This window comes from Sminthopsis crassicaudata, chromosome 6, assembly GCF_048593235.1.
Source record: "Sminthopsis crassicaudata isolate SCR6 chromosome 6, ASM4859323v1, whole genome shotgun sequence".
In the NCBI taxonomy this organism is placed as follows: Eukaryota; Metazoa; Chordata; class Mammalia; order Dasyuromorphia; family Dasyuridae; genus Sminthopsis; species Sminthopsis crassicaudata.
This window is the reverse complement of record NC_133622.1, coordinates 184327800-184352414: the sequence shown is the minus strand read 5'-3', so window position 1 is coordinate 184352414 and position 24615 is coordinate 184327800. Positions and strand designations below refer to the sequence as shown.

The 24615-nt window shown below is 36.0% G+C and overlaps 1 protein-coding gene across 1 annotated transcript in view; it reads left to right on the top strand.

The window, feature by feature from the left end:
* Positions 1–24615, top strand: part of LOC141546641 (peroxisomal acyl-coenzyme A oxidase 3-like) — a 95684-nt gene that overhangs the window by 55040 nt on the left and 16029 nt on the right. The window contains exons 8-14 of the mRNA XM_074274610.1: positions 3592–3688; positions 7027–7209; positions 8236–8358; positions 9724–9844; positions 14552–14674; positions 16375–16488; positions 23645–23760. Coding sequence (XP_074130711.1) covers positions 3592–3688; positions 7027–7209; positions 8236–8358; positions 9724–9844; positions 14552–14674; positions 16375–16488; positions 23645–23760 — 877 coding nt within the window. The remainder of the gene's footprint in view (positions 1–3591; positions 3689–7026; positions 7210–8235; positions 8359–9723; positions 9845–14551; positions 14675–16374; positions 16489–23644; positions 23761–24615) is intronic.

The window sequence follows — 24615 nt, the reverse complement described above, 5'->3', positions numbered from 1 at the left end:
TTTTAGTGTTATATTTATCTCTTTAACTTCTTTCTTATTTATTTTGTGATTTGGTTTATCTAATTCTGAGAGTACAAGGTTGAGATCTCCCACAATTATAGTTTTGCTCTCTGTTTCTTCTTGCAGCTTTCTTATGATATAGTTTTAGATCAGATAAAGCTAGTCTACCTTCACATAATTTTTTTTTTCATTAGTTTCCTTGAAATTCTTGACCTTTTGTTCTTCCATATGAATTTTGTTGTTATTTTTCTAGGTCATTAAAATACTTTCTTGGGAGTCTGATTGGTATAGCACTAAATAAATAGATTAGTTTAGGTAGTATTGTCATCTTTATTATATTAGCTCATTTCTATCTGACTCTATTTGTGTGGAAAGTATTTTGCAGTTTTGCTCATATAGTTGCTGACTTTCCCTTGGCAGATAGATTCCCAAATATTCTATATTATCAACAGTTATTTTAAATGGAATTTCTCTTTCTATCTCTTGCTGTTGAATTTTGTTAATGATGGATGAGATAATTTTTCTTTAGGTCAACAAAATGTCATCTTTGCATCTGACCACTTCTCTATCCTCAATGTCTTTTTAAGTACATTAGTTTTGTTTTTAAAGTTCTCTTTATAGCTGATTCAATAAGAAGATACTACATATGAAATTGAGAATGATCATAATAGTAAGAGAAGTTGCTATAGGAATTACTGATATTACATTTATTACTTTATATTACATTTAGCACAGTTTGTATAACATCTGTGAATGTGACTAGGGACACTCTCTAAAGTGCTGTGAAAGAAAATTTTTCTGAAATGGCAAACAGAATCCTTTCATTATTAATAGTTTTTCATTGTATAAATGTATATTGTTGTCCAATATTTTAAAAAAAAACTAGGGGAATTATGATCTCTCCAAGCATATTTTTCAGTTCAAGAGAAAAATATTCATTTCTTTTTGAAACCTATAACAGAGACATCTGAGTTAGAAGGGACTTCAGTAGCCACCTGGTTCAAACTCTGGCTCAAAGGAAGCCCTTTTGTAGACTTCCTGCTTAAGAGATCCACCAGCTTTTGCTTGCAAATGTCTAGGGAAGAAGTGGAGCCTATGCTTTTGGAAACAGTTTGTCTACTTTCAAAGAACCTCAAACGGTTAAGGAGCTTTATCTTCTCTCAAGCTTGTGTTTTTTGTTTTTGTTTTGCAGTTTCTTCAGATTAACTAGTTCTACCTTTATCAATCAAGCAGATAGTCTATTCCTTCTTCTGTGAAACAGCCCTAAAACTACTTGAAGCCAGCAGGCTTAGTACTTGCCCTAGTTTTTATAATAATACTTTTTTTGCTTTGTTTTCATGTTATATTACAAAATTTAGCAAGGTGTCAATTAAAAAAAATTTCAGTTATATTCCTAGACCCTTTTAAACACTTTTGGTTCCCTTTTAAATAGCTGAATTTGAATTTCTAACACTTGTCTTTAAGATCTTTTCAACACATTTCTATAAACAGGTCTTGTAATTTCATTTTACCATAGAGAAATGCTATCTGAGTTATAGCAGATAATTTCGTGCTGGGGAGTTACCCAAGGACATGGAGGGGAGTCAGTACTTAAAAGCTGAGAACAAAGTGTAATTTCTGCTGATGTTATTTTCCCTCAAAATATTTACCATTAAAGGACATTTGCCCTTTTGTATCAGTCAGACTGTTACCAAAACAGGAAATGAGACACCTGAATTATGAGAATTAGATGGGAGCAAGTGTGGCTGTTATGTCAAGAGAGTACAGTAATGTTTCTTTTCTCTTTCTCTTTTCTTATTTCTTCTTTCCTTCCTTCCTTTGTTTTGGTAAGGCAATTGGAATTAAATGATTTGGCCAGGGTTACACAGCTAGTAAGTATTAAGTAAATTAATGACTGCATAACTAGTGCTCTATCTATAGTGCCCCTTATACCAATGTTTTTGCTCTTGCCAGTGCTAATTTCAACCAGTATATCCATAGCATGAATAATAAATCACATTTATATATAGATAGCACTTTATAGTTTACCAAGATCTTAGACTTTGATGATAAGTTTGATCTTCACAGTCCTCTTATAAGATAGATAGTATAATTGTTATTCCCATTTTGCAAAACAAAATTTGGGTCTTGGACATGTTCAGTGACTTGCCTATTAGTGTAAAAGTAGTCATTCACAAGCTTGGGGCTTTAATCTAGGCCTACTAATTAAAAAAAAAACAGTTCATGTTCCCCACTATTTGGTTTTTCTCTTATTTGAACAACTGAACTTAATGAATCCATCATTTTAAAAATATCACAAATAGTAGCAGTAATATTAATAATGATAGTACACACAAATACATTTTCCATCCACCAAATAAGGAGGAAAGTTTGAAAAGTTTCTGAAAGTTTGTATGTAAGCTTTGCAAAGCATTTATTTTGACAACAATGCCATGAAGTATATGTAGTTGAAATCTTATTATCCCCTATAGACAATGAATGTCAGAGGAGTAAAATGATTTGCTCTTCCTGAAAAGCATTCTTGGAAGGGCTTAGGAGTCTAGTACAAAGAAATAAAAGCTCATCCTTAAATTAAGTAACTTTCCATTACATTTAGGTGCATATACAGGCTCCTCTATTTGCCATTTAAAGCCCTCACAACCTTGGCCCCAGTCTACCCTTTCAGTCTGGTTACACATTACTCCCTTCCATGATGGTTCAAAGAGTCCCTTACATGTCCTCATGCACCGTATCTTCCTGTAATGAATCCCTTCCTTGCCTCTGCCTCATTGAATCTTAGCTCTGTCATTTGCTGATTTTGTGATCTGAAATAATCCCTGAATTTCTTTGGGCTTCAGTTTCCTTATTGATAGAAAGAATGAGTTGAACTAATTAGTCTCTGAGATTCCTTCCAATTCAAAACCTGGGATCCTGGGAATATATGGACTCTTTTCTTGAGACTTTGCTGGAGCATCACCTTCTATAGTATATCTGTTTTGATTCTCCCAGCTTCAACTGTCCTCTCCGTCTAAAAGCACCTTGCATATATTTGGTCTCTATCAGTGTATGTGTGTATATGTGTTGTTTCCCCACAGAATAGAAGTTCTTTTAAAGCAGGGACTGTTTAATTTTTTTGTCTGTATTCTTTGTGTATAGTAGTGCCTGGCACATTATGGATAGTCTATAAGTGATTGTTGGTGGATGGATATAACAGTTCTAACAAGCATTCCTGTAGCTTCATGATCACTGGCCCTCATCATTCCAATTAACCGTCCCTCTGAACCTTCTTAGCTTTTGTCATTCTTGTACACTTTCTTTTTGTAATTTTGCAGTAAATGATGTACCTATACCCTGCAGGATTTCCTCTTTGTCCTTTATTATATCATGTGGTGGAAGTATTCTTGCGCTTAATATTCAGCCAACCTGTCTCCTTTTTTGGTCATTCATAAGTAAGCAGATTTTTTTTGGCCAGTCCTGACATTTAATTAATTGTTAACAGTACATTGCAGTCAGCTTGTGAAGTATCAGAATCAATGGTATAACTGAGCTTTTGTTATATGAACTGAGAATTTTTTTACAATTCTGAGTTCTCTTATTAATGTTTTTGAACAGATTCACCATGTTTCATAACGTGAGGATTCCCCGAGAAAACCTGCTAAACCGAACAGGTGATGTCACTCCTGAGGGAGTCTACACTACTTCCATTAAGGTACTGTGCTCCATGATTAAACCTGCATGTGAAATGATGACTGTCAGATGCACAGATTCCCATAAATAGCTGATCCATCTTTCATTATACCAAGAGAGACATTTTCCCATCAAATGAAACTTGGCCTTTTGGAATCAATATGATGCAGTAGAAGGAGCAAACCTAGAGTGTCGGACTGGTATTGGAAGCCCAGTTTTCTGCTACTTCTAAGCTAGTGAACAAATTACTCAACCTCTGCGGGCCTCGGGTCTCTCAACTGGACAATTGCGGGGGGGTTGGACTAGGAGACTTTAAGAGACCTCCCAGTTGTAAAGGGCATTTGAAATTTCCCCCATGGATGCTTGCTGCTTCAGTAGAATTCCAGATGTACCTATCTGTAGGACAAGCTGACTCTACTTTAAGAGAAAGCAGATGGAATCAGATAAGCTCCAAGTGCTTGGGCAGCTTCCAAATGGGGTTAAACATTTATAGGTTAGTTATTCACAGTGTTTACATCAACAGGCAAACCTTAATATATGGACATGCTGTTCATAAGGTTATCACGGTAAGTCAAGTGGTCTAGAACTGTTTAAAAGCAAAAAGGGGGGAAAGAGTATTTGTAAGCCAGAATGAACATTTTCAAACTGCAAAATTCATGCTTCTCATGTTAGCTTCAGTAGTCTTTGTTGGTACAGAAATACATCACATATCATACATAAGTAAGGAAATAAGCAAAATTTAACAAATAAATTGGTCTGATTTGTAAAAAAAAATGTAGTAGAAATATTAATATGAAATTATAATCTAAAACAAAAGAAAGAGAAAATGCTATTTTAAGAGGGCTATCCTATAATTTTAGGATATCCATTTGCAAGAATACTGGGTTGAGAATCTTTTCAGCAGTTCTCCCTGAATTCAGGAGTGCCAGATTATCTCTGACAAGGTTCCACAAGGTCCCCATGGATTCATTCTTGGAACTCACACTGACAGCCTAGATCCCCAGAGTTTAACAGCTACTCCTACTCTCTTCAAGATTCTATGGGCAACTCCGGAGCCCTGAGGTCTCTGCAATTATTGCACCTGTCCCTCTATCCAGTATGTCCCCATCTCCAGAATGATGTTTTCTGATATCTACCTTTTACACAATAATGTTTATTAGAAATATATAACAAGAATAAAAGGATAAAAGGCATTTCTCCAAACTATTGGTGTACTCTTCCCTGGGGACAATGTGCTCAAACTGAAAGTTGAAAGGTAAGTCTTAGTCACATATGTAGAAAACGCATTTGGTCAGGAGATACTCAAGACTTTTTGCTTAAAGAATTCTTTTCTCAGTTTCCCCACAAACTAACTGCTAGGTGTAGTGCCACTAAGAGGTGAGCTTCTGTCTTGCTGAGCTGATCTAACTCCTTGCAACACATGATGTCCTCCTGCCATTGGACTGGGTCCAGCAGATCTCTGCTCAGGGTTGGCTCTTCACCAGACTCAGCTATTGCCGTTTCCAGCCCCAGCGTCTCTGCTGTCTCCTCCCCTGCTGAGGGGATCTCTGCTGGCTCTGCACAGAGTCTTCTAGTCCCATGAAACCCTCTTCCTCCTCCTTTTACATAGTTCTGGGTATTAACAGTGTTTTACTAACTAGAACTGAAGCCCACTTCTCTGCAATTTTTATCAATTATTCCCAGCTCTACCTTCATGGTCCTAAGCAGAACAAGCCTTATCTATCTTCTGTATCCTCAGGGCAGCTGAAGCAGCCTAGCTGAAGTGGCAGGGCATCCTGAAGAAAGCCAGGGACTCAGACTTCCTTCATCCCCCACCCTCTTGATCTCCCATCCCTTCAGAAGCAAGTGGACATAGTTCAGGACCTGGACACAAGCCCTCAGAATGGTAGTGCCCTCCTCCTCTTCCCAGACTTGCATCCTTATTTCCAGTCTGTCTTCTTGGCCATCACTGAGGGGATCAATCCCCTGTGAAAATGGACTCCCTCTTTTTGATATCACTAATACCAGCCATCAACCAATTTCCCTCATTGGGCATTTAAACCCCAAAGCTTCTGGAATAGTAGTGCTTTGAAGCCCCTTCCCTGCTTCTAGGACAGCTCATGTACTAGGGAGCAGCCCTTGTGAAGAAGGGGCCAGCTACTCCCACCAGCTGCCAGCCAACTGCACCCAGCGGGGCAGCCAGGCAAGCCCTGGGGGGAGAGAAGGGGGATGGACGAGGCAAATCCTGTCACTGTTACAATGAGCACCACTTCCTCAGACCATGATCAGGGTAGCCCTGGATCCCAAGCTAAGAACCCTGGGAACAGCAGTGGCCTGCTTCCTGCCCACCTCCACCCTATGGAAATGCGACTGATCTGCTGCTGCTGTAGGTTTCAAAGCCCCTTGGGGACTCACAAGGAAAGATCTTTCCTCCTAAAGTCAGGCATGGACAAACAAATCAAGGGCAACCACTGTTTGCATTGCACCCTACTGACCATCAAGCCTTTCCAATTGATTTGAAGCTGAAATCTATGTTTCTCCCATCATTAAATGAACTAGAGCTTCTTAAGAGCAAAGCCTGCCTTGCTTCTCCATAGAATTCCGACTGCCTTACAGATGATAAATAGCTGATAAATGCTCATTCCTTTATTCTAAATGACAGATTTTTAGGTACTTGAAGTCGGCGATTATTTTCTAAGTATTTTCTCTAAATATCTCCATTTCCTTCAGCCTTTCTCTATATTATATAGTTCCCAGCCCTCTTACCATATTGCTTACCTTCTGGATACATCTAGTTTTTTGATGTTTTTAAAAAAGAATGTGTCATCTCAAAATAAACCCAATGCTTTAGAGATAATCCAAATTCAATGACACTTTTATGTCCATCGTTCTGAATACTGTGCTTCAATAATGCCGAGTAAGAAGGCATTATTAGAAGCTAAATAGCTTTTTTGGCTGCTAGATCACATGATTAACTTCATTTTGAATTTATGACTCACTAAAAACCCCAGATTTCCCCCCCACACACACACACACATTTACTCTTTTTTTAACTAACTCTTTTCCATCCTGAACTAACTTTTCTCATTTAATTTTTTTACATTTGGCCCAACATTCTAGACTATCAAAAGTCTTTTAGATTCTAATTATAATTGTCCAGCCTGTTAACTGTCATTTCTAGATTTTTGGCATCTTCAAATTTGATAAACATGCTATATATTAATGGATAAAAGCTTTAGCTAAGTATTTATCTCCCTTAACTCTTACCCCAGTCAGACATTTAACAAATATTTGCTGAATTAATTGAAATGTTATTTATTCATAAATACAAGCAACACATTTACTGATTATTTGAGTGATTTCTATCTTTTATACCAACAGGATGCTCAACAACGTTTTGTTGCTTCACTGTTTTCTCTGTCTCCTGGTAGAATTAGCGTTGTTGGAATGTCTGTGGTAAATTTGAAACTGGCTTTATCAATAGCTATTCGTTTCTCAGCAACTCGTCGTCAGTTTGGACCAAGTGATGATGATGAAATTCCAGTTCTTGAATATCAAATGCAGGTATCAGGTCATCAAATGAGATGTGTGTGTGTGTGTGTGTAAGATAGGATTTATTTATATACTGACAAACGGCTACTGTTAGGTGACTGAAGATTAGAGAAACATTTCAAGGTAGAGATAAAGCAGCAGAAGTACAGACCTCCAACACAGGAAGGCATTCAATCTTTAATCATTGACTCAATGCCATAAGTCCCCAAACACCTAATTCTTGCCACCACCATTTTGGTGGTAAAGTTGCTTTTGTATATTGCTTGGAACATAGTTAAAGGGATTTTTTATAATAGCCAGTGTACTGCTTTTAATATTTTCATAACTTGAAAAAGAAGTGAAATAGTCATATAGCAGAAGTAGAGGCAAGGGGCCTGATTATTGGACTGAGGGCTATGAAATATTAAAAGACTTGAAGAAACATCTCTAGAAAGTATTGATCCTCCAAGAATGATGTGAACAATAAAATGAAAAGATATGGAGGTGATGTGATCTGTATCAGTCAAGGGAGTACCCACATCACTGAGATCTGAGAGGTAGCACAATAAATAGTTGATTTATAGATGTTGATTTTGACCATATTTCTTTTATGAACCTGTCATAAATGATCATTGAAATTATATAAACACAGTCATATTTTCATTTGGCAGAAGAGACGATGATTTATAATAGTTGGAAGAGACCATTAGGATACAATCTTTCATCATCATCATCCTCATCTTTTTGGGAAAGATGGTGTTCCAGTGACTAGGAAATAATTACATCATAAAGCATTTCTTTGTGTTGTTTGGCAGCTCTCATTGTTAGAAAGGTTTTCTTTTTAGTTCCTCATTAAAAAAATAATTTAAATGAAATGAAGTAAGAAACAAATTTGTCAGTAAGATGATGTTAAGGTGGTAGGGTGTTAAGTAGAATGTGATTTTGGAATTGGGTCAGAAAAATCATTGCAATAATTTTTAAAATTTTGCTCAAAAGTCTTATAGAACATTTGGTGAAAAGTAAGTATGAAGTATATATTTATTTAAGTTTTTTTTTCAGCAATGGCGCCTGATTCCTTATTTGGCAGCTGCATACGTCTTAGATCATTTCGCAAAAACTTTGTTTGAGGACATGACAGTATTTCAAAAAGGCCTTTTACAAAATGATAACAGTATTAGACAGGTAAGATGATACTAAACATTTGTTGGCATGCTTAAAGTGTTAAAGCGATGCTAGTTAAATAATTATTTTATATCCAATGGAGACACAGTATCTTTTTAGCTCAAAAAATATTAAATTTTTTTTCATAGAGTTAGTATTTAAGAAACATTTTGAGTTGTGGTGGATCATTATATTGATAAAAATAGTAAGTCTTTCAGATTCCCATTACAGTATTGTTGCTACTATGTATAGTGTTCTTTATTTTGCTCACATCATTTTGCATCAATTCATACAAATCTTTTAATGTTTTGTTGAAACCATCACCTCCATTATTTTATAGTATAACTTGTTCAGCCTTTCCCTCAATTAATGGCATCCTCTCAATTTCTAACTCTATCTCTATAAAAAGAGATGCTATAAATATTTTGGTACAAATGGGTCTTTTCCTTTTTTCTTTGATCTCATCAGTATATAAACCTAGAAGTATATTATTGTTGGGTCAAAGGACAAGCAGTTTTATAGCTCTTTAGAGATAATTCCAAATTGTTCTCCAGAATGATTGGACCAGTTCACAACTCTACCAACTTTCTATTAGTGTTCCTATTTTTCCACTCTCTCAGAAAAACTTTTGCAATTTTTGTTAATTTCTGCTACTGTTACAGTTAGTTGGTTCATAGAATTAAACATTGCATCATCAGAATTGTAAGATTGAAGAAGTGAGCATTAGAATGATGTATCAGAAACAGCACTGCATTAGCAACCAAAAAATCTTGGTTCTAGTTCTCTGCCAATGGCAGTTTTGTACCCAGTTCTTTCTGAGGTGACTCACTTCCTCTGTAAAATGAGGCGCTAGATTGAATGATCTCCAAATTTCTCCCTTTGCCAACTCAATATTTTTTTTCCTAATGGCCATCCCTCTGGCTTTTTTTCTGGTACAACAAATGGTTCTCAAATTATAATCTAACTTATTCATCATTTCCATTCCCTTAATTATAAATAATGGCGACATTTAGTATAATACCAATAATAATCATAATATTATCTCACATATATGTAGAGTACTCCAAGATTTGCAAAATTCATGGGAATCCCATGAGATAGGAAATGTAAATATTGTCTTTTTTTTTATTTGGGAGAAGCTGAGGCTCAAAAAATTAAAGGTATTTGCCATTAATCACACAGATTAGTGTCAGAGCAAGTACTTGACCTCAGGTTTTCTTTCTAATTTCCAAATTCAGCTATACTATATACATAAATTTATGTACCATTAATTTCCTACATATAATTTTGAAAAATAATTGTTATTTGATAAGATGAGCCTTGTTTGGAATGTTATTTGGTGTTTTGAGGTTTAAAAAACCTTCTGTTTAATCCTTCCTTTTTAAGGCTGAACTTGGACGTGAAATTCATGCATTAGCATCTGCTGGCAAACCTCTAGCTTCCTGGACTGCCCAACAAGGAGCTCAGGAGTGTCGAGAAGCTTGTGGAGGGCATGGTTATTTGGCCAGTAAGTGTGAGGATAGTCTTCTCTTTTGCCTCTAGTTCTACCATTTAACCTTGGATACCTTAAGACCCTTTATTCTGAACTGAAGATAATAATGCATTACATGGAATCTGGTGGAAGCAAAGCAATACAACATTTCAAGAGGACCTCAATGTCAACCAATTTGGATTCTGACTTTCTTTTTAAGTGCTTGGGTAATGTTCATTGACAGGATTCTTTCAGTGGGGAGAGAATGTGGTACAATGACACCCACTTACTTGTGGGAATCAGAATCCCTGAGTTCTAATCCTGGTTATCCCTAATTTGCTATGATGTGATTATGGACTGGTTACTTAATTCCTTCACATACCCAATTTCTCATCTGTAAAATGAGGAGGCAAGATCCTTTACAAGACAAATGTTTTATGAGATTAAAAATTGGTACAATTAGGAACATTATGTTTTAAAAAAATTTAAATACTCCATTTTGACAACTCAGATACTGATTTTCAGAAATGAAAAAATATATATTTCAGTCCTTTTTTGTCCTTCAAGTTTTTGTATTAGCAAAAGTTTGATAGGTCAATTGCACCTTGCACCTTTCTCATAAACTTTTCAAATGATCAGAAATGTAAAAGTATTAAGTGATAAATCTCTTTGTTTAAGGATATCCCAGTAATATAAAAGGTCTCCTCTCCTTTCTACTCAGTGCTATTTTATAGCAAAGCAATAATTCATATTTTTATAGATTTTGAAGTTTGCCAGGTACTTCTCTAATGCCTTTGTCTTTGTATCAGAGTGACCCACAACCCTCTAGAAAATGAACCCATTCTGCAACCAAAAAAAAAGCAATTAAACAAGGACCATCAGATAAAGTGGACAGTCAGGTGTCTGTTTAATGTCATGACAAAAGAAATATATTTACCATCTCTTCAGGATCTTCACTGGTTTTTCCATTTCTTGGAGCTCAATTTCTTTTTGGCATTTAAAAATATATATCTTCTTGTAATGATTATTGCTAACATTTGCCAAATTATGGAGAAAGCAAGAGAGTTCTAGAAAAAATCTATTTGTACTTCATTGACTACACTAAAACCTATGACTATGTGGATCAAATGTGACAAGTGCTTGAAGAGTTGAGAGTATCAGATAATCTTATTTGTATTTTGAGGAGGAGCCTGTATGTAGGTAATGTGTCAAGATGCAACCAGAACTGAACACCTAACAGCTGATTGGTTTAAGAATGAAAAAGGAGGTGGAACCAAGATGGCAGAGATGACACCTGTTTCTCTCTGACCTCTTTTTATAACCCTCACAATAATTACAAAATCAAGCCTCTGAATTAGCTCTGGGCGGCAGAACCCACAAATATTGGGAGTGCAACAAATTATCAGCAGAAGATAATTTCAAAGATTGCTTTTAAAAAAAAAAAAGGTCTGTTTCAATTGGAAACAGGAGGAAGGCAGCCAGAGCAGCCAGTACAAACTCCAGCGCAGACAGCTCAGAGTCTCTGGGCAAAGAATTTGCGGGAGGAAGCAGACCAGAAAAGATCTATTTCAATCCCAAATAGGAGAGAGGCAGCAAAGCACAACAGCTGATCACAAATGCCAGTACAGACAGAGCAGAGCCCCAGGGAAGAGTAGTCTTAGGGTGGCAGTACAACCTCAAGGGGTAGAGAGTTTGCAGGAGGAAGCGGACCAGAGAAGGTCTGTTTCAGTCACAAGCGGGAGAGACACAGTGAGGCCTGGGCAGCTGACCACAAATGCCAGCACAGATAGCTCATAGTCTGGAGAAGTGCAGTCTCAGAGTGGCTGAGTAGACTTTGACCACAAACACCAGGGCAGATAGAACAGAGTCCTGGGGCATTCTAATAACTCCACGTGGCAGAGCCAGGACCAGGAGTGAATCAGCACTGACCCAGCTCAGTGGTTGCTTGGAAAACCTCTCCTGCCCTAAAGGCAGACTTTAACTTAACTTTAACAAAATGAGTAAAAAAGTGAATAGGCTTCTAACAATTGACAATATTTATGGTGAAAGAGAAGAACAGATTTCAAACCCTGAGGAGACTAAAGGGAGATTGTCTCCAAATGAAGCTCCAAAAGATGAAATAACCTGGTCCCCATCACACAAGGCTCTCCTGAAAGAACTTAAAAAGGATTTTAAAAGAGAACTAGAAGAAAACAGGGGAAAGGAAATGAAAGCCTTGTCAGAGAATTTGGAAAAGACAACACAAAATAGACATAGTGAAATGGAAAAAGCATACAACTCATTAAAAGATAGATTTGATAAACTGGAAAAAGAAAGCAACTCTCAGAAAAACAGAATTTGTGAAACAGAAAAAGAAAATATCTTCTTAAAAAACAAAATCTGTGAAATGGAAAAAAAGAAAATAATCCTTTAGAAAACAGAATTTGTGAAATGGAAAAAATTCTATAGAACAAAACAATTCATTCAAAAATTCAATTGGACAAATACAAAAAGAAGTGAAAATGTAAATTAAGAAAATAACACACTAAAATTCAGAATTGGACAAATGTAAATGAATGACTCAATAAGGCAACAAGAATCCATGAAGCAAAACCAAAAAAATGAAAAAATAGAAAAAATAGAAAATACCTAATGGGGAAAACAACCGACCTGGAAAATAGATCTAGGAGAGACAATCTAAGGATTATTGGACTCCCTGAAATACGTGATGGAAAAAAAAAGCCTAGATACTATTTTCAGGAAATTATTAAAGAGAACTGCCAGGATATCATAGAAACAGAAGGTAAAATAGACATTGAAAGAATTCATTGATCAGCTACATAAAGCAATCCCAAAATTAAAACTCCAAGAAATATTATGGCTAAATTCCAGAACTATCAGACCAAGGAAAAATTACTACAAGTAGCCAGAAAAAAAAAAAAAGAAAACACAATTCAAATACCAAGGAGCCACAATTAGGGTCAGGTAGGACCTAACAGCTTCCACATTAAAGGATCAAAGGGCCTGGAATCTGATATTCTGAAAGGCAAAGGAATTTATCTTCTTGTAATGATTATGCCAACATTTGCCAAATTATGGAGAAAGCAAGGGAGTTCTAGAAAAAATCTATTTCTGCTTCATTGACTACACTAAAGCCTTTGATTATGTGGATCAAATGTGACAAGTGCTTGAAGAGTTGGGAGTATCAGATAATCTTATTTGTATCCTGAGGAGGAGCCTGTATGTAGGTAATGGGGTCAAAAAGCAACTGCTAGAACTGAGCACCTAATAGCTGATTGGTTTAAGAATGAAAAAGGAATACAACAAAGCTGTATATTATTACCTTATTTATTGAACTTATTTGCAGAGTACATCATGAAAAATGCTAGGGTGAATGAATCAAAAATCTCACTTTAAGGTTGTTGGGAGAAATATCACCAATCTCAGATATGCAGATGATACTACTCTGATGGTAGGAAATAAAGATTAATTAAGAAGCCTGTTGATGAGGGTGAAAGAGAGGTGTAAAAGTTGGCTTAAAGCTTAACACTTAAAAAAAACCCCTGAGATCATGTCATTTGGTCCCATTACCTCCTGACAAGCAGAGAGAGAAAAAATGGAAGCAGTGTCAGATTTTGTAGTCTTGGGCTTGCAGAAGATGGCTGTAGCCTGAAATCAGTAGACTCTCCTGCTTCTTTTGGAAGAGAAACTGTGGCAAATCTGGACAGCATTTTTAAAAAGACATAATCTTTCTGATCCAGGTCCATATACTCAAAGCTTTAGGGATTTTTTTTTTAGTAGTAATGTATGGCTGTGAAATTGGATTGTAATGAGAGTTGAGTGCTGTAGAATTGAAATTTGAACTATACTAGAGAAGACTTTTGACTCAGAGTTCCTTGGTCAGCAAGGAGATCAAATCAATCAATAGTTTAAAAAATTAATTCAGATTATTCAGTGGAAAGAGAAATACTGAAGCTAAAGCTGCAATACTTTGGCCACGTAACAAGAAGACAGAAGGCCTTGAAGTTTTGAAAGAGTGAAAGCAGAAGGAGAAGGGTACTGCCAAGGATAGGAAAAGCAGCAGACTTGGAAGGCAGAAGGACCTGATGACTGTGGTTCATAGGGTCACAAAGAGTTCAACATGACTTTCCATGATTGATTATGATCTTCTTATTGATAAGTACTATATTATCTCAAAGGCTTTTTTCTACTTCCATTGAAGTCAGCATGTGACTTTTGTAAATCTTTGTTGGCTAATCGCTTTTATAATTTTAAAAAACCTTGAATCCACAAATGAATTTAACTTGGTCATAGTGAATTATTTTCTGGATAGCTAAACAAACAGACAGATAGACAGAGAGCTTCAATTTCATCCCAAGTTCTTCAGAGTAGTAATGGATCATTGTATTGCTGAGAATAGCAAAGTCATTTATAGCTGGTCCTCCCAGAGCATAGCTATTACTTTGCATATAGTACAATTCACTTTGATTAAGTTCATGGAAAACTTTCCAGTTTTTTTTCTTCCTGAGAGCATCCTGCTCATCATAGCAATGTTATTTCTTGATGAAAATATAGTATTTCTATTAGTCAAGAGGCTAAGATGAATAATTTCATATAATTTCTTCCATCTTTAAGATTTTTTTATTTTTCCTAGTTATGTTGAACTTAGAATTTTGGATCCTTAAATTATCAGTTATAATCATCTTTATTGTACTACATATCTGATACATACCATAAGCCTTCAAAACTGTGGTTTTATTGCAGTGAATCGTTTGGGTGATATTAGAAATGACAATGATCCAAACTGTACCTATGAAGGAGATAATAATGTCCTGCTTCAACAGACCAGCAACTATTTACTGAGATACATCAGAAAAAGACATCAAGGTTAGTGTTTTTAATGGGCAAGCACTTATTTAAAGCAAAGTGATTAATCTTATAGAGTATACAAGAGTGTTTTCCTTTTATGTGCTTATTTTAAAATGTGCCCTGTATTTGAGAGAAGAGAATATTTTATATTTAAAACAGTGGTTCTCAAAATGTGGTCAGTAGATCCCTGAAATTCCCTGAGATCAAACCTATGTTTATAGTGATACTAAGTAGCCCAGTGAATAGAATCATGAGAACCTACATTCAAATCTGACCTCAGACACTTACTAGATATGTGTGCCACAGGCAAGTTACTTAACCCTGATTCAAAAAAAATATACTAAGATGTCATTTGCCCATTAAAATGCTATTCCCTTTCCTAGGTACACATCTGTATGAGGCTAGATTTTCTTCGCATACTTCAACCAAACCACATATTACAGTGGATTGAATGCAGAAACAAAACAATTAGCAGTTTTTGGTTTTGTAAAGCATACTTTATTTTTCATAAGATTATGTTTTGTTAATGTGTAGTGGACTTATTGTTACTTTAAACAAAGTTAATTTAAACAAAATATAAATAATTTTTTACATTTTATTGATTTTAATTTCTAAAATGGTAAGTATTGACAGCTATAACCAGTGATGTGCTGGGTAAGTCTTTAATAAAAATTTAATCTGCAGATTATTAACATTTTCTCCATCACTTTTTAAAGTTTAGATAATCAGCAAAACAGTAAACACAAGCTAGATTGATACTCTTTGCCAATATGCAAGGCATAAATGTTTTCATTGAACATTTATCATTCAGCTCTTGTGAGCTAGTATGAGCTGACTGTAGAACTCTAAACCCACATAAACACAAAGTGTTTTGGGATTATCAATGATTTTCAAGAGTGTAAAGGCATTCTGAGGCCAAAAGGTTTGAGAATCACTGCTTTAAAAGGTATAAATCAATATATGTAGTGTGATGCTGTTTAAAATGTGATTTAGGAAGAAAATAAGAGCTTGTGTTCATGGGGGCTTATTGGGCAGCATTTGATTTTTAGAGTCTTAGGATGAGGAGGTCTGAAAGCAGCTTCTGAAAGCAGAAAAAGTCCCCTAAGTGGCACTAATTTTGGGTACTTGGAGGGAAGTATGTTGATGACTTTGAGCAAGGAATCCAGGTGAAACCTCCAAGTGCCCCAGCAGTACAGCCCTGGAACCTGGAACATGGGCAGTTTTTCTGCATTTGCGTTAGTGTGTTGTGTGATCTGTGAATTGCTTGAGTCTTAGGCACTGAATACATCAATAGGTAAAGAAGGTGGTCATGACTGTAACAAAGTCACTGATGATATCTTTTGAGGCAACTCTTCCTTCCCTTGAATGAATCTAAGTCTTGGGGCCTGGAAATCAGTTGTTGCTGAATGCTGATCTGGAAAGAGTGCTACATTGGGAGCTAAGAGAACTACATTCTACTCTACTATTGCTGCTAAGTAGCTCAGTCAGGTTGCCTTTTTAACGCCCCAGTTTCCCCACACAGAAAGTAAAGGATTGGATTAAATGACCCCTGAAAATCCTTCTGATTCTAAAATTCTATGATTATGTATAATTTTGTATGACTTCTAAAGTGATAATTGTGAAAGAATACATCTTACCAGGGCAAGGCATTCATTCAGTCAAGATTATATATTCTTAATTTGTGTTTCATTCTTTCAATAAATGTTTAATTTTATCAGATAAAACTCCTATTAAAAGTCCCCTGGAATCGGTAAATTTTCTTGAAGATTTTAATGATATTCTTGGCCAGAAATTTATGATATCCAGAGTTGAAGATTGCATGGATTCTTCAGGTAACTATTTTCTTTTATTTTTAAGAAAGTTTATTACTGTTCTCTTATATCTTGCATTAATCATATCTTATAATTCATCTTATATTGCTATAATCACAAAATTCACTGCATATTTAAATATCAAGAAAATAATTGTAGATTATTTAATTTAGGGCATGATTCAGAATGTAGGGTTTTGTTTCATGAAAATTTCATGTTTTATGGAAAAAAAAGTGCTGGATTTGAACTGTCACAGAGTCTTCTTACAAGCAAATTGATCCTAGGTATCCCTTATTCTCTCTAAGGCTCAGGTTCCTACTCTGTAAAAGAGATATACTACTTGCCCCTTAGAACTGTTAGAAAAAAAGTACTTTAAAAACTTTAAATTTCTATAGAACTAGGACTTATTATTATTCACTTGTATTATTTCTTTTTTGATATGCATGGGGTTCCCAACTAAGCCAGTGGTGAACTACCCAACAAGTTCAGGTTTTTAAGAGTATGACATTATAAAGTAGACTTTATTTAGACATAGGCTTTCCCTTTGCTAACAATCATTAATCAGCCTTTCTTGGTGGAATGACTGCTGGCAAGCTCACAAGATCTCTCTGAGTGTCCAAGCATCCCAAGTTTATTTTACCAACAACTGCTATTCAAGATTGTTCTTGTCTTCTGTGTATCTCTAAATGAATTAACTGAGGGATCACTAAGGATTTGGGGTTTTATCCTAAAAAATTCAGGCTGTATCCTATTATCTGTGTTGTGCCATTAAAAGCTTTGAAGGGAATTGATTTGATCCCTCAGGTACAAAATAGATTGGAGAAGCAGGGAGCTCAGCTGAAGCTAATGACATAGTCGAGATGGTATGAAACCTCTTTTGAGATATGTCAATGTATCCTTCTGGGTATTATTGAGAAAATATTGCATGTACTCCCAACTTTGCTCTCCTTAGTTGTCTCATAGTTACTACATGTTTCAAAGATGTATAAATTCACAAACTCACAACAACTTTTGCCTCTTATGAAAGGTGAAAAATGTGAAATAAAAATAAACTATGGAGGACCTAGGACTAAATTGCTGAAGCAGTAAAGCCACCCATTGTTATCAGTTCATTGGTTAACATTCATTGTCTTATAGTAGTCAGCTTGACATCTCAGGGAAACATTTCAAGGAAAACTCATTTTGTAAAAATTGTTTGCTATTGAAAAAAAAGGCATCATCTCTCTAGATTGTGTTGGAAAGGAAGTTAACATATTGAGCCAAAACCTTGGCCTCTAAAGAATTTTGATCATATAATCCTGAATTTCTGCACTGACTAAATAAGTTTTGTCTTGTCTGGATTTATATTAAAGATTATAATTCATGTAGAACCACGATGCTCTACAGGAACTGAGTGACCCCAAACCATGCACAATTAATTCAATCAGTTAGATTAAAAAATTGACCAAACTTGTTGAACCCATTTTATCAAGGATAAATCTTTGTTTTTGGGAAGGCATATTTAACCTGTCTGTTTTATGCATTAGTTTAGTATTTATTGCATTGAAAACATAATTTACTCCATAAATTGTATGTAAAAGAATTTTATTTACTTTCTAAAAGTGATTCATGTATTCCCCTTTTATATTTGGCTTCCAGGCTGCTCAGAGCTGCCAAGGTTCATTCTCATAAACTGTCAGTATTCTCTCAGTGATGGTATATCCCTGAGAATCATGGACTACCAACATCTCATAAGACTCAGAATTAGAGATGTCACAAAGTACAGTAGAGAAATTAATTTTAGGTGTACCATAAGTAGACTAAAATATATTATTAATGGCAACTTGCCAGAAGTAAAAAAAAATATGACCAAAGACATGTATGACTTCTTTTTATATCCCCAGCACTTAGCACAGTGCAGGTGCTTAATATATATTTAATTACATTGAGGAAATGGGTGAAGTTGAATTAGCCACTGGCACATTCAAATATTAAAAGACCTAGAAAAAGTCTCTAAAGCCCTAGGTGATAATTAATATGCTAAGGCTACCATAAAATCACACTATTCCTAAATTGTAAAGACACTAAAAAGGCTGTACCACTTCCCATAGAGCGTATGAATTCTTTCTATCATCTCTGACAGATGCCATCCTGGTTCTCATTAAAGGCCTCCACTAATGGAGTTCACTGGTTCTTGAGGGAGCTGATTTCCATTTTGAGATGATTCAAAATGTTTGGAAATTCTTTCTTCTAATGTTCCAAATTCTGCCTCCCTGTAACTTTTAACCTTTGGTCCTAATTCTGCTTTCAAGAGTCAAGAAAAATAAATCTGCTCAGTCCTTCACAAACCAGCACTGGAAATAACTGAAAATTGTAATCTTCACCCCTTCCCCACCCTCCAAAAATCTTTTCTTGTCCAGACAAAATATTCCAGATTTCTTTAACTATTCCTAACATGATTTTTAGTTTTGTACTCATCCTGAATATAAGCTAGTTTATTAATGAATATATTTACAACCTTGTGTGAGGAAAATAGTGATAAAGTCAAAAAAGTTTTACAAATTAATTAGCTTAAAATGTGTTTATTGCATTTTGGAACAAGTCTTCCAGAACTCTTGTAATGGATATGTTATTCTGGATGATTGATTTTTTTTTTCATTTCATCCATTATTTTTTGGTTCATTTGGTTTATTTCATGTGTTTGATGTACAATTGCTGTCAGCATCAGCTGATACTTATCAACTGTATGTGGGCAAGAAAGCCAGAGAAGCAGTTGGCTCTTAACAGTCCTTGAGCAAAAAGAATATTAACTCCTCACTTGCCTGGAGAGTCATGTGTGTTCTTACTGCTAACTGTGTTGGATTCCAAATGTTTTTCAATCCAACTCGCCTGATTGGATGAGGCACCATGTTGGATCCTCTCAGCATTCTGCACGTCAACATTTCCCTGTCCCACCCAAAGTGGAACAAATGATACTCAGGAAAAGGCCACAGACCATGGAAAGCCCAAATGCCGATGGTTGGAGTTGGATGGGACTACAGATTGTCCCATCCAAACCCCTTGTTCTCTGTATGTAGGAACTGTCCTGGAGGGGTGACTGCTCAGAAGCTATGATCCCAAGTCCTATAATTTGAAAGGTCGGTTTCTGCTGTATTAGCCTGGGGACCTTCCTTATCATTTCTCACTGTGTCTCTTCTGTAGACCATGGGTTTGTTTTTCCCCAAACTATTCTTAGCCATTCACACTTCTACATGCTACTCTCTATATAATCTATAATCTATAAAAATGTAATAACGGGAGTCAAGATAAAGTTAGACCTTTGTCACCAAGAGTATTATCAGTGTAAGAAAGTGGAATAACTCATAATTGAATATGTCTCTTTTGGGGTCTTTATTGGAGTTTGTTTTAAGTTAATTTTCAGTATAAAAACACCAAATAGAATAGCACCTCTCAAAAACTAGCATGAATTTCAATTCAACTCCACCTAAAAATTATTAGTTCAGGGCCTACTTTGTCCAAGATCCAATAGAGATTATTGGGGATGCAAAGAGTTTAAATAAGTGAGACAAAACATGGACCCAGACAACTAGACAAGAAAGAATTTAATAAGAACAAATGCAAACTCAAAAGATTGTAGGAAAATGGAGGAGGGAGGCAGGATTTTTAGTTTGAGGTTTGGAGGTTCAGTAAAGGCACCACAAAGATTTCAATCACTGGACATCTTCAATCAGGGAAAATTCTAGGCATGCAGAAAAAACTGCATGGATTCACAGAAGCAGGGAAAGACTGGTTAATGTCAGGGAATAGCTAGTAGTTGAATGTGAAAATAAGGCTAGAGGGGCAGCTAGGTGGCTAAGTGAATAGAGCACCAGCCCTGAATTCAGGAGGACCTGAGTTCAAATCTGGTCTCAGACACTTAACATTTCTTAGCTGTGTGACCCTGGGCGAGTCACTTAACCCCAGCCTCAGGGGGAAAAAAAAGAAAATAAGGCTAGAAATGAGGTATAGTATCAGATAGTGGAGGGTATTAAATGCAAGAGTAAAGACTTTGTATTTATCCTGTAGACAATGGATACCACTGTAGATTTTTAATTAGGTCTAATTCATCTAGAAGGACAATTATTTGTCAGCCACAGAAGGATAATTTAGAGAGGGGAGGAACCAAAGACAAGAGCGGCCATCAACTGCTCATCAAGAGTTCTGGTAAGGTATCTAGGTGCAGATTATGGTACATTCTTGGAACTATATTACTCAAGCTCAGGAGAGATTGGGACTGAATATACAGATTTAGGAGTCATCTCCATAGAGGTGACACTTGCAGTCTTAGGAATGAATGAAATCACCCACTTGGACAAGAAGACTGAAAACAAAATCTTGGGGAATCATTTTTAAAAGCAGCTACTGTGTTTAAAAAAAAAACAAAACAATCTTGGGGGGGAGGGACAGTCATGAAAGTTTGAGAATCTGTAACTCCTGCCCTCGAGGGGCTGACAGTCTAGTAAAAGAACATGCACAGAAATAACTATCTTACCGTTTTATGTGCAGGAATAGGCAAATAGAGTGGTGTAGGAACTAAAAGAATTGAAAGAGTTTTATGGGTCATATACTGTAATTGCATATGAACAAAAAATCCCTTCAACACTATTTTCCAATGAGTGACCATCTCTACCTGATGCTCAGAAAGGGAAAGAAACACACACACACACACACACACACACACACACACACACACACACACACACACACACACACACACCCCACCACCAGTATTTGAATGACAAATAAGTGATGAAGGCATTGGACAAGATACTTTTTTCCTAGCTCTACCATTCTACCATTCTGTGATTTCCATTTTAAGAATTCTGGGGCAGCAGTTGATAAATGGCACATGTGCAATGGTCTCCTAGTTGGGGATCACCATGCAGCTATTACCTCTGAGTTGTTGAAAAGTGGAATTAGCAAACAAACAGTTTTGTGCTGTTGGCAGATTCCTTGAGATACTTGACTGCATGGAAAATATTACCATGCTCTTAATGGCAATCTTTTATTCATTTTTATGGGAACTGACCATCAGAGGAAGAATTTAAGACAATGAAACATTAAATAATATAAAAATAATTTTGTGGAAATGTCAGCAGATATGAATGTTTCCCAAATTACAACTACCTCAGACAGAAATATAACAGTTTTTTTTAATGTTCTAATAATAGTAACTTGGTAAAACTGAGTTTGTTCAAAATTAATTTTACAAGGATTTAGAATCCATATTTCTATGACTGAGAATAAAAGATATTCTATAGCAGTTTTTTGAAAGGAAATATGCCCTTAAGAAAACAATGTAGCTTTTTCTCAATGCCCATGGCATCCAGGCCCTTCTCCAGTTGTGCGGATCTATATCTTATCATTGGACCCTGATGGCTCTGGAGGGGAAAGTGAGGCAGGTGACCTTGCCGCCCTCCTTCAATTCGGTTAAATTCACTTGCATGTCATGGCATCCCCTCCCTGGGATCATGGTCCTCTTCGAGAAGGACAAACAAACAACAAAATTTTGACTTCTTGGCAGCTTTTGATATGCTGGGCCAGCTCCCCTTAGAAACTCTGTGTTTGTGGCTTGTGACTTTGCTCTTTGTTGCTTTATCCTGTTCTTCCTTGTCTATGTCATATCTATATCACTTCCTCTCACTATGTTGGTGCCCAGAAGCTTTATCCCAGATTTTCTCATCTTTTATTTTTTTTATTATCAGTGACTGCATCACATCTCATAGGATTAATAATCATCTTTTTTTGTAAATGATTCCTAGGTCTGTATGTCCAGCCTTAGTCTGTTTCCCCAGCTCTAGGAACCAGATGCCTATTGGATGTTTAGAACTATATGACCTATTGGCTGAAATTCAATATGTCCAAAGCAGAACTTGTTTTCTCACCTTCCCTCTCCCACTCATTATCAGTCTAGTAACCTAGCTGTGTAACCTTGATATTGTTCTCAATTTCTCAATAGCCAATCAGTTGTTAGCTCCATAACTTATGTATACCCAGTTTCTCCACTCACATCTCAAAATCTTGTCACCTCTCATTCAGATAGACTGATGCCCCAGGTTCAAGTCTTCTCATTCCAATCTATCTTTCACACAGTTGTCAGAACAATTTTCCTAAAGTGCAGGCATAGCCAGGCTGTTCCTTGCTCATTAATTAATAGCATCAAATGTAAAACCCCTCTGACATTTACAGCTCTTTACATTCTGACCCCTTCCTGCCTGTCTAGCCTTATTACATACTAATTCCCTGCATGCACTCTATAGTCAGATTAAACTAAACATGTAAAACTCCATTGCTTGTCTCAGTACATTTCTGTTGGGTGTACCCTCATTCTTGTAATGAAAATGAGGTAATGCCTCACTTCTGCTTCTTGGAGACCCTGCTATCCTAAGACTCGGCTGAAGTTCCATCATCTGTCTTTTCCGGTCCCCCTGGCTGCTGTACCTCTCCTTCCATTTCCTTACAAAGGTTATCTTGTATGTGTTTTATATATGTTCATATATGTGCAAGTTGTTTTTTCAATTAGAATATAATCTCTTTGAGGGCAGATTCTGTTTCTTTTTATTCTTGTATTCCTTTTATACCTTGTGTGTATATATATGTGTGTGTGTGTGTATGTATGTATTTATATATGTGTGTGTATATATATGTATATGTGTAGCTATACCTAGATATACCTAGAACCTGGCACAGTACCTGGCATATAGTGGGTACTTACTTATTGATTGATACTCATTTTGGTAAAAAAAAAAAAAAAAAAATTAGCATTCAGTCCATCCTGCATCATACATAAATGTATGATATGTTACACAGAACACTAGTTGGAGTGTCAAAAAACCCAGGTTGGGATCCTGCCTCCTCGTCCTCCTGCTAGCTTCCCAGATTTCAGCAAGACATTTCAGTGCTCCATGATCAGTCTTTCTTATCTGCAAAATCAGAGGACACTTATGATTGCGCAGTCAACTCTCACGAAATTGTTGGGAGAATCAAATAAGATAACATCTACACAATACTGAATATCCATCAAGTGTCATGTCACGTGAGCTCTTATTAGTTGCCTTTTTTTAGTTAAGAACTCCAAAATGTAAGTGCTTGCTAATGGCATGAAGCTCCTAAGCTACAGTCATTTGACAACTTGTCTTTTTGTTTGTTTGTTTTTAAGTTTCTCTGGCAGCATACAAGTGGTTGGTTTGTTACCTACTACGAGAGAGTTATCAAAAATTAAATCAGGAAAGAAAATCTGGAAGTGGTGATTTTGAAGCAAAAAACAACTGCCAGGTACTAATCTGGTAACTTTTTAAGTTTTTGATTCCTTCCCTCCCCCAAGTTTTTAGCTGTTTATGCCTCCTAGTAATATAACTTTAAGTTGACATAATGTACTGACTCAGTTTTTCATTATTTTCTGTTGTTTGGAAAGCTTCATGTGAGAGTCTTTAATTCTGCAGTTTGTTGGAGGGAATTAACAGTTTGTAGTCTTGTGGTTAGAGTCGTGATCTGGGAATCAGGAAATCTGTCTTCATTTCCCAGATTTGCCCCTGACTCATCAGAGATTAAGTGGTTTATTCCAGGTCACACATCTTCACTGTTTGTTTTTCTTTTATAAAATGAGGATGTAACCAAATCTTGTCTGTTCTAATAGAGGAGAAAATGTGGTGTGAATCATTCACATTGGTTTAGATTGTGATTTTCTTCTATTTGGGGCAGTATGTTTCTTGAATCTTGATTTTCATAGTACAAAAATGTTGGTTAAAAAGTATCTGGGATACAAAATTATTTTCCTATAAATAAATTTTATTATAAATAAATACACAAATAATGTATGCCTGTACACAAATACATGCTCTGTTATAGAAAGTAATACTTGTAATTAATCATACTGTAATCAAATGATGTGCTCTGCACATATAGCAGTGCATTTAATATATGTGTATATGTATTATTTATAAGCAATCTATAAATAATTCATATATCTATACCCACACACACACATATTATGTACATCATCACCCTTTCTGTCCTAGACACTTTCTTTGTGCCTTTTGGTAACCTTGTCATGATTTAAACAAATCTACCTACATTCTCAGGGGGCAGCTGCGAGGAGCAGTGGTTGGAGCCTGGCATCAGGAAGACTCT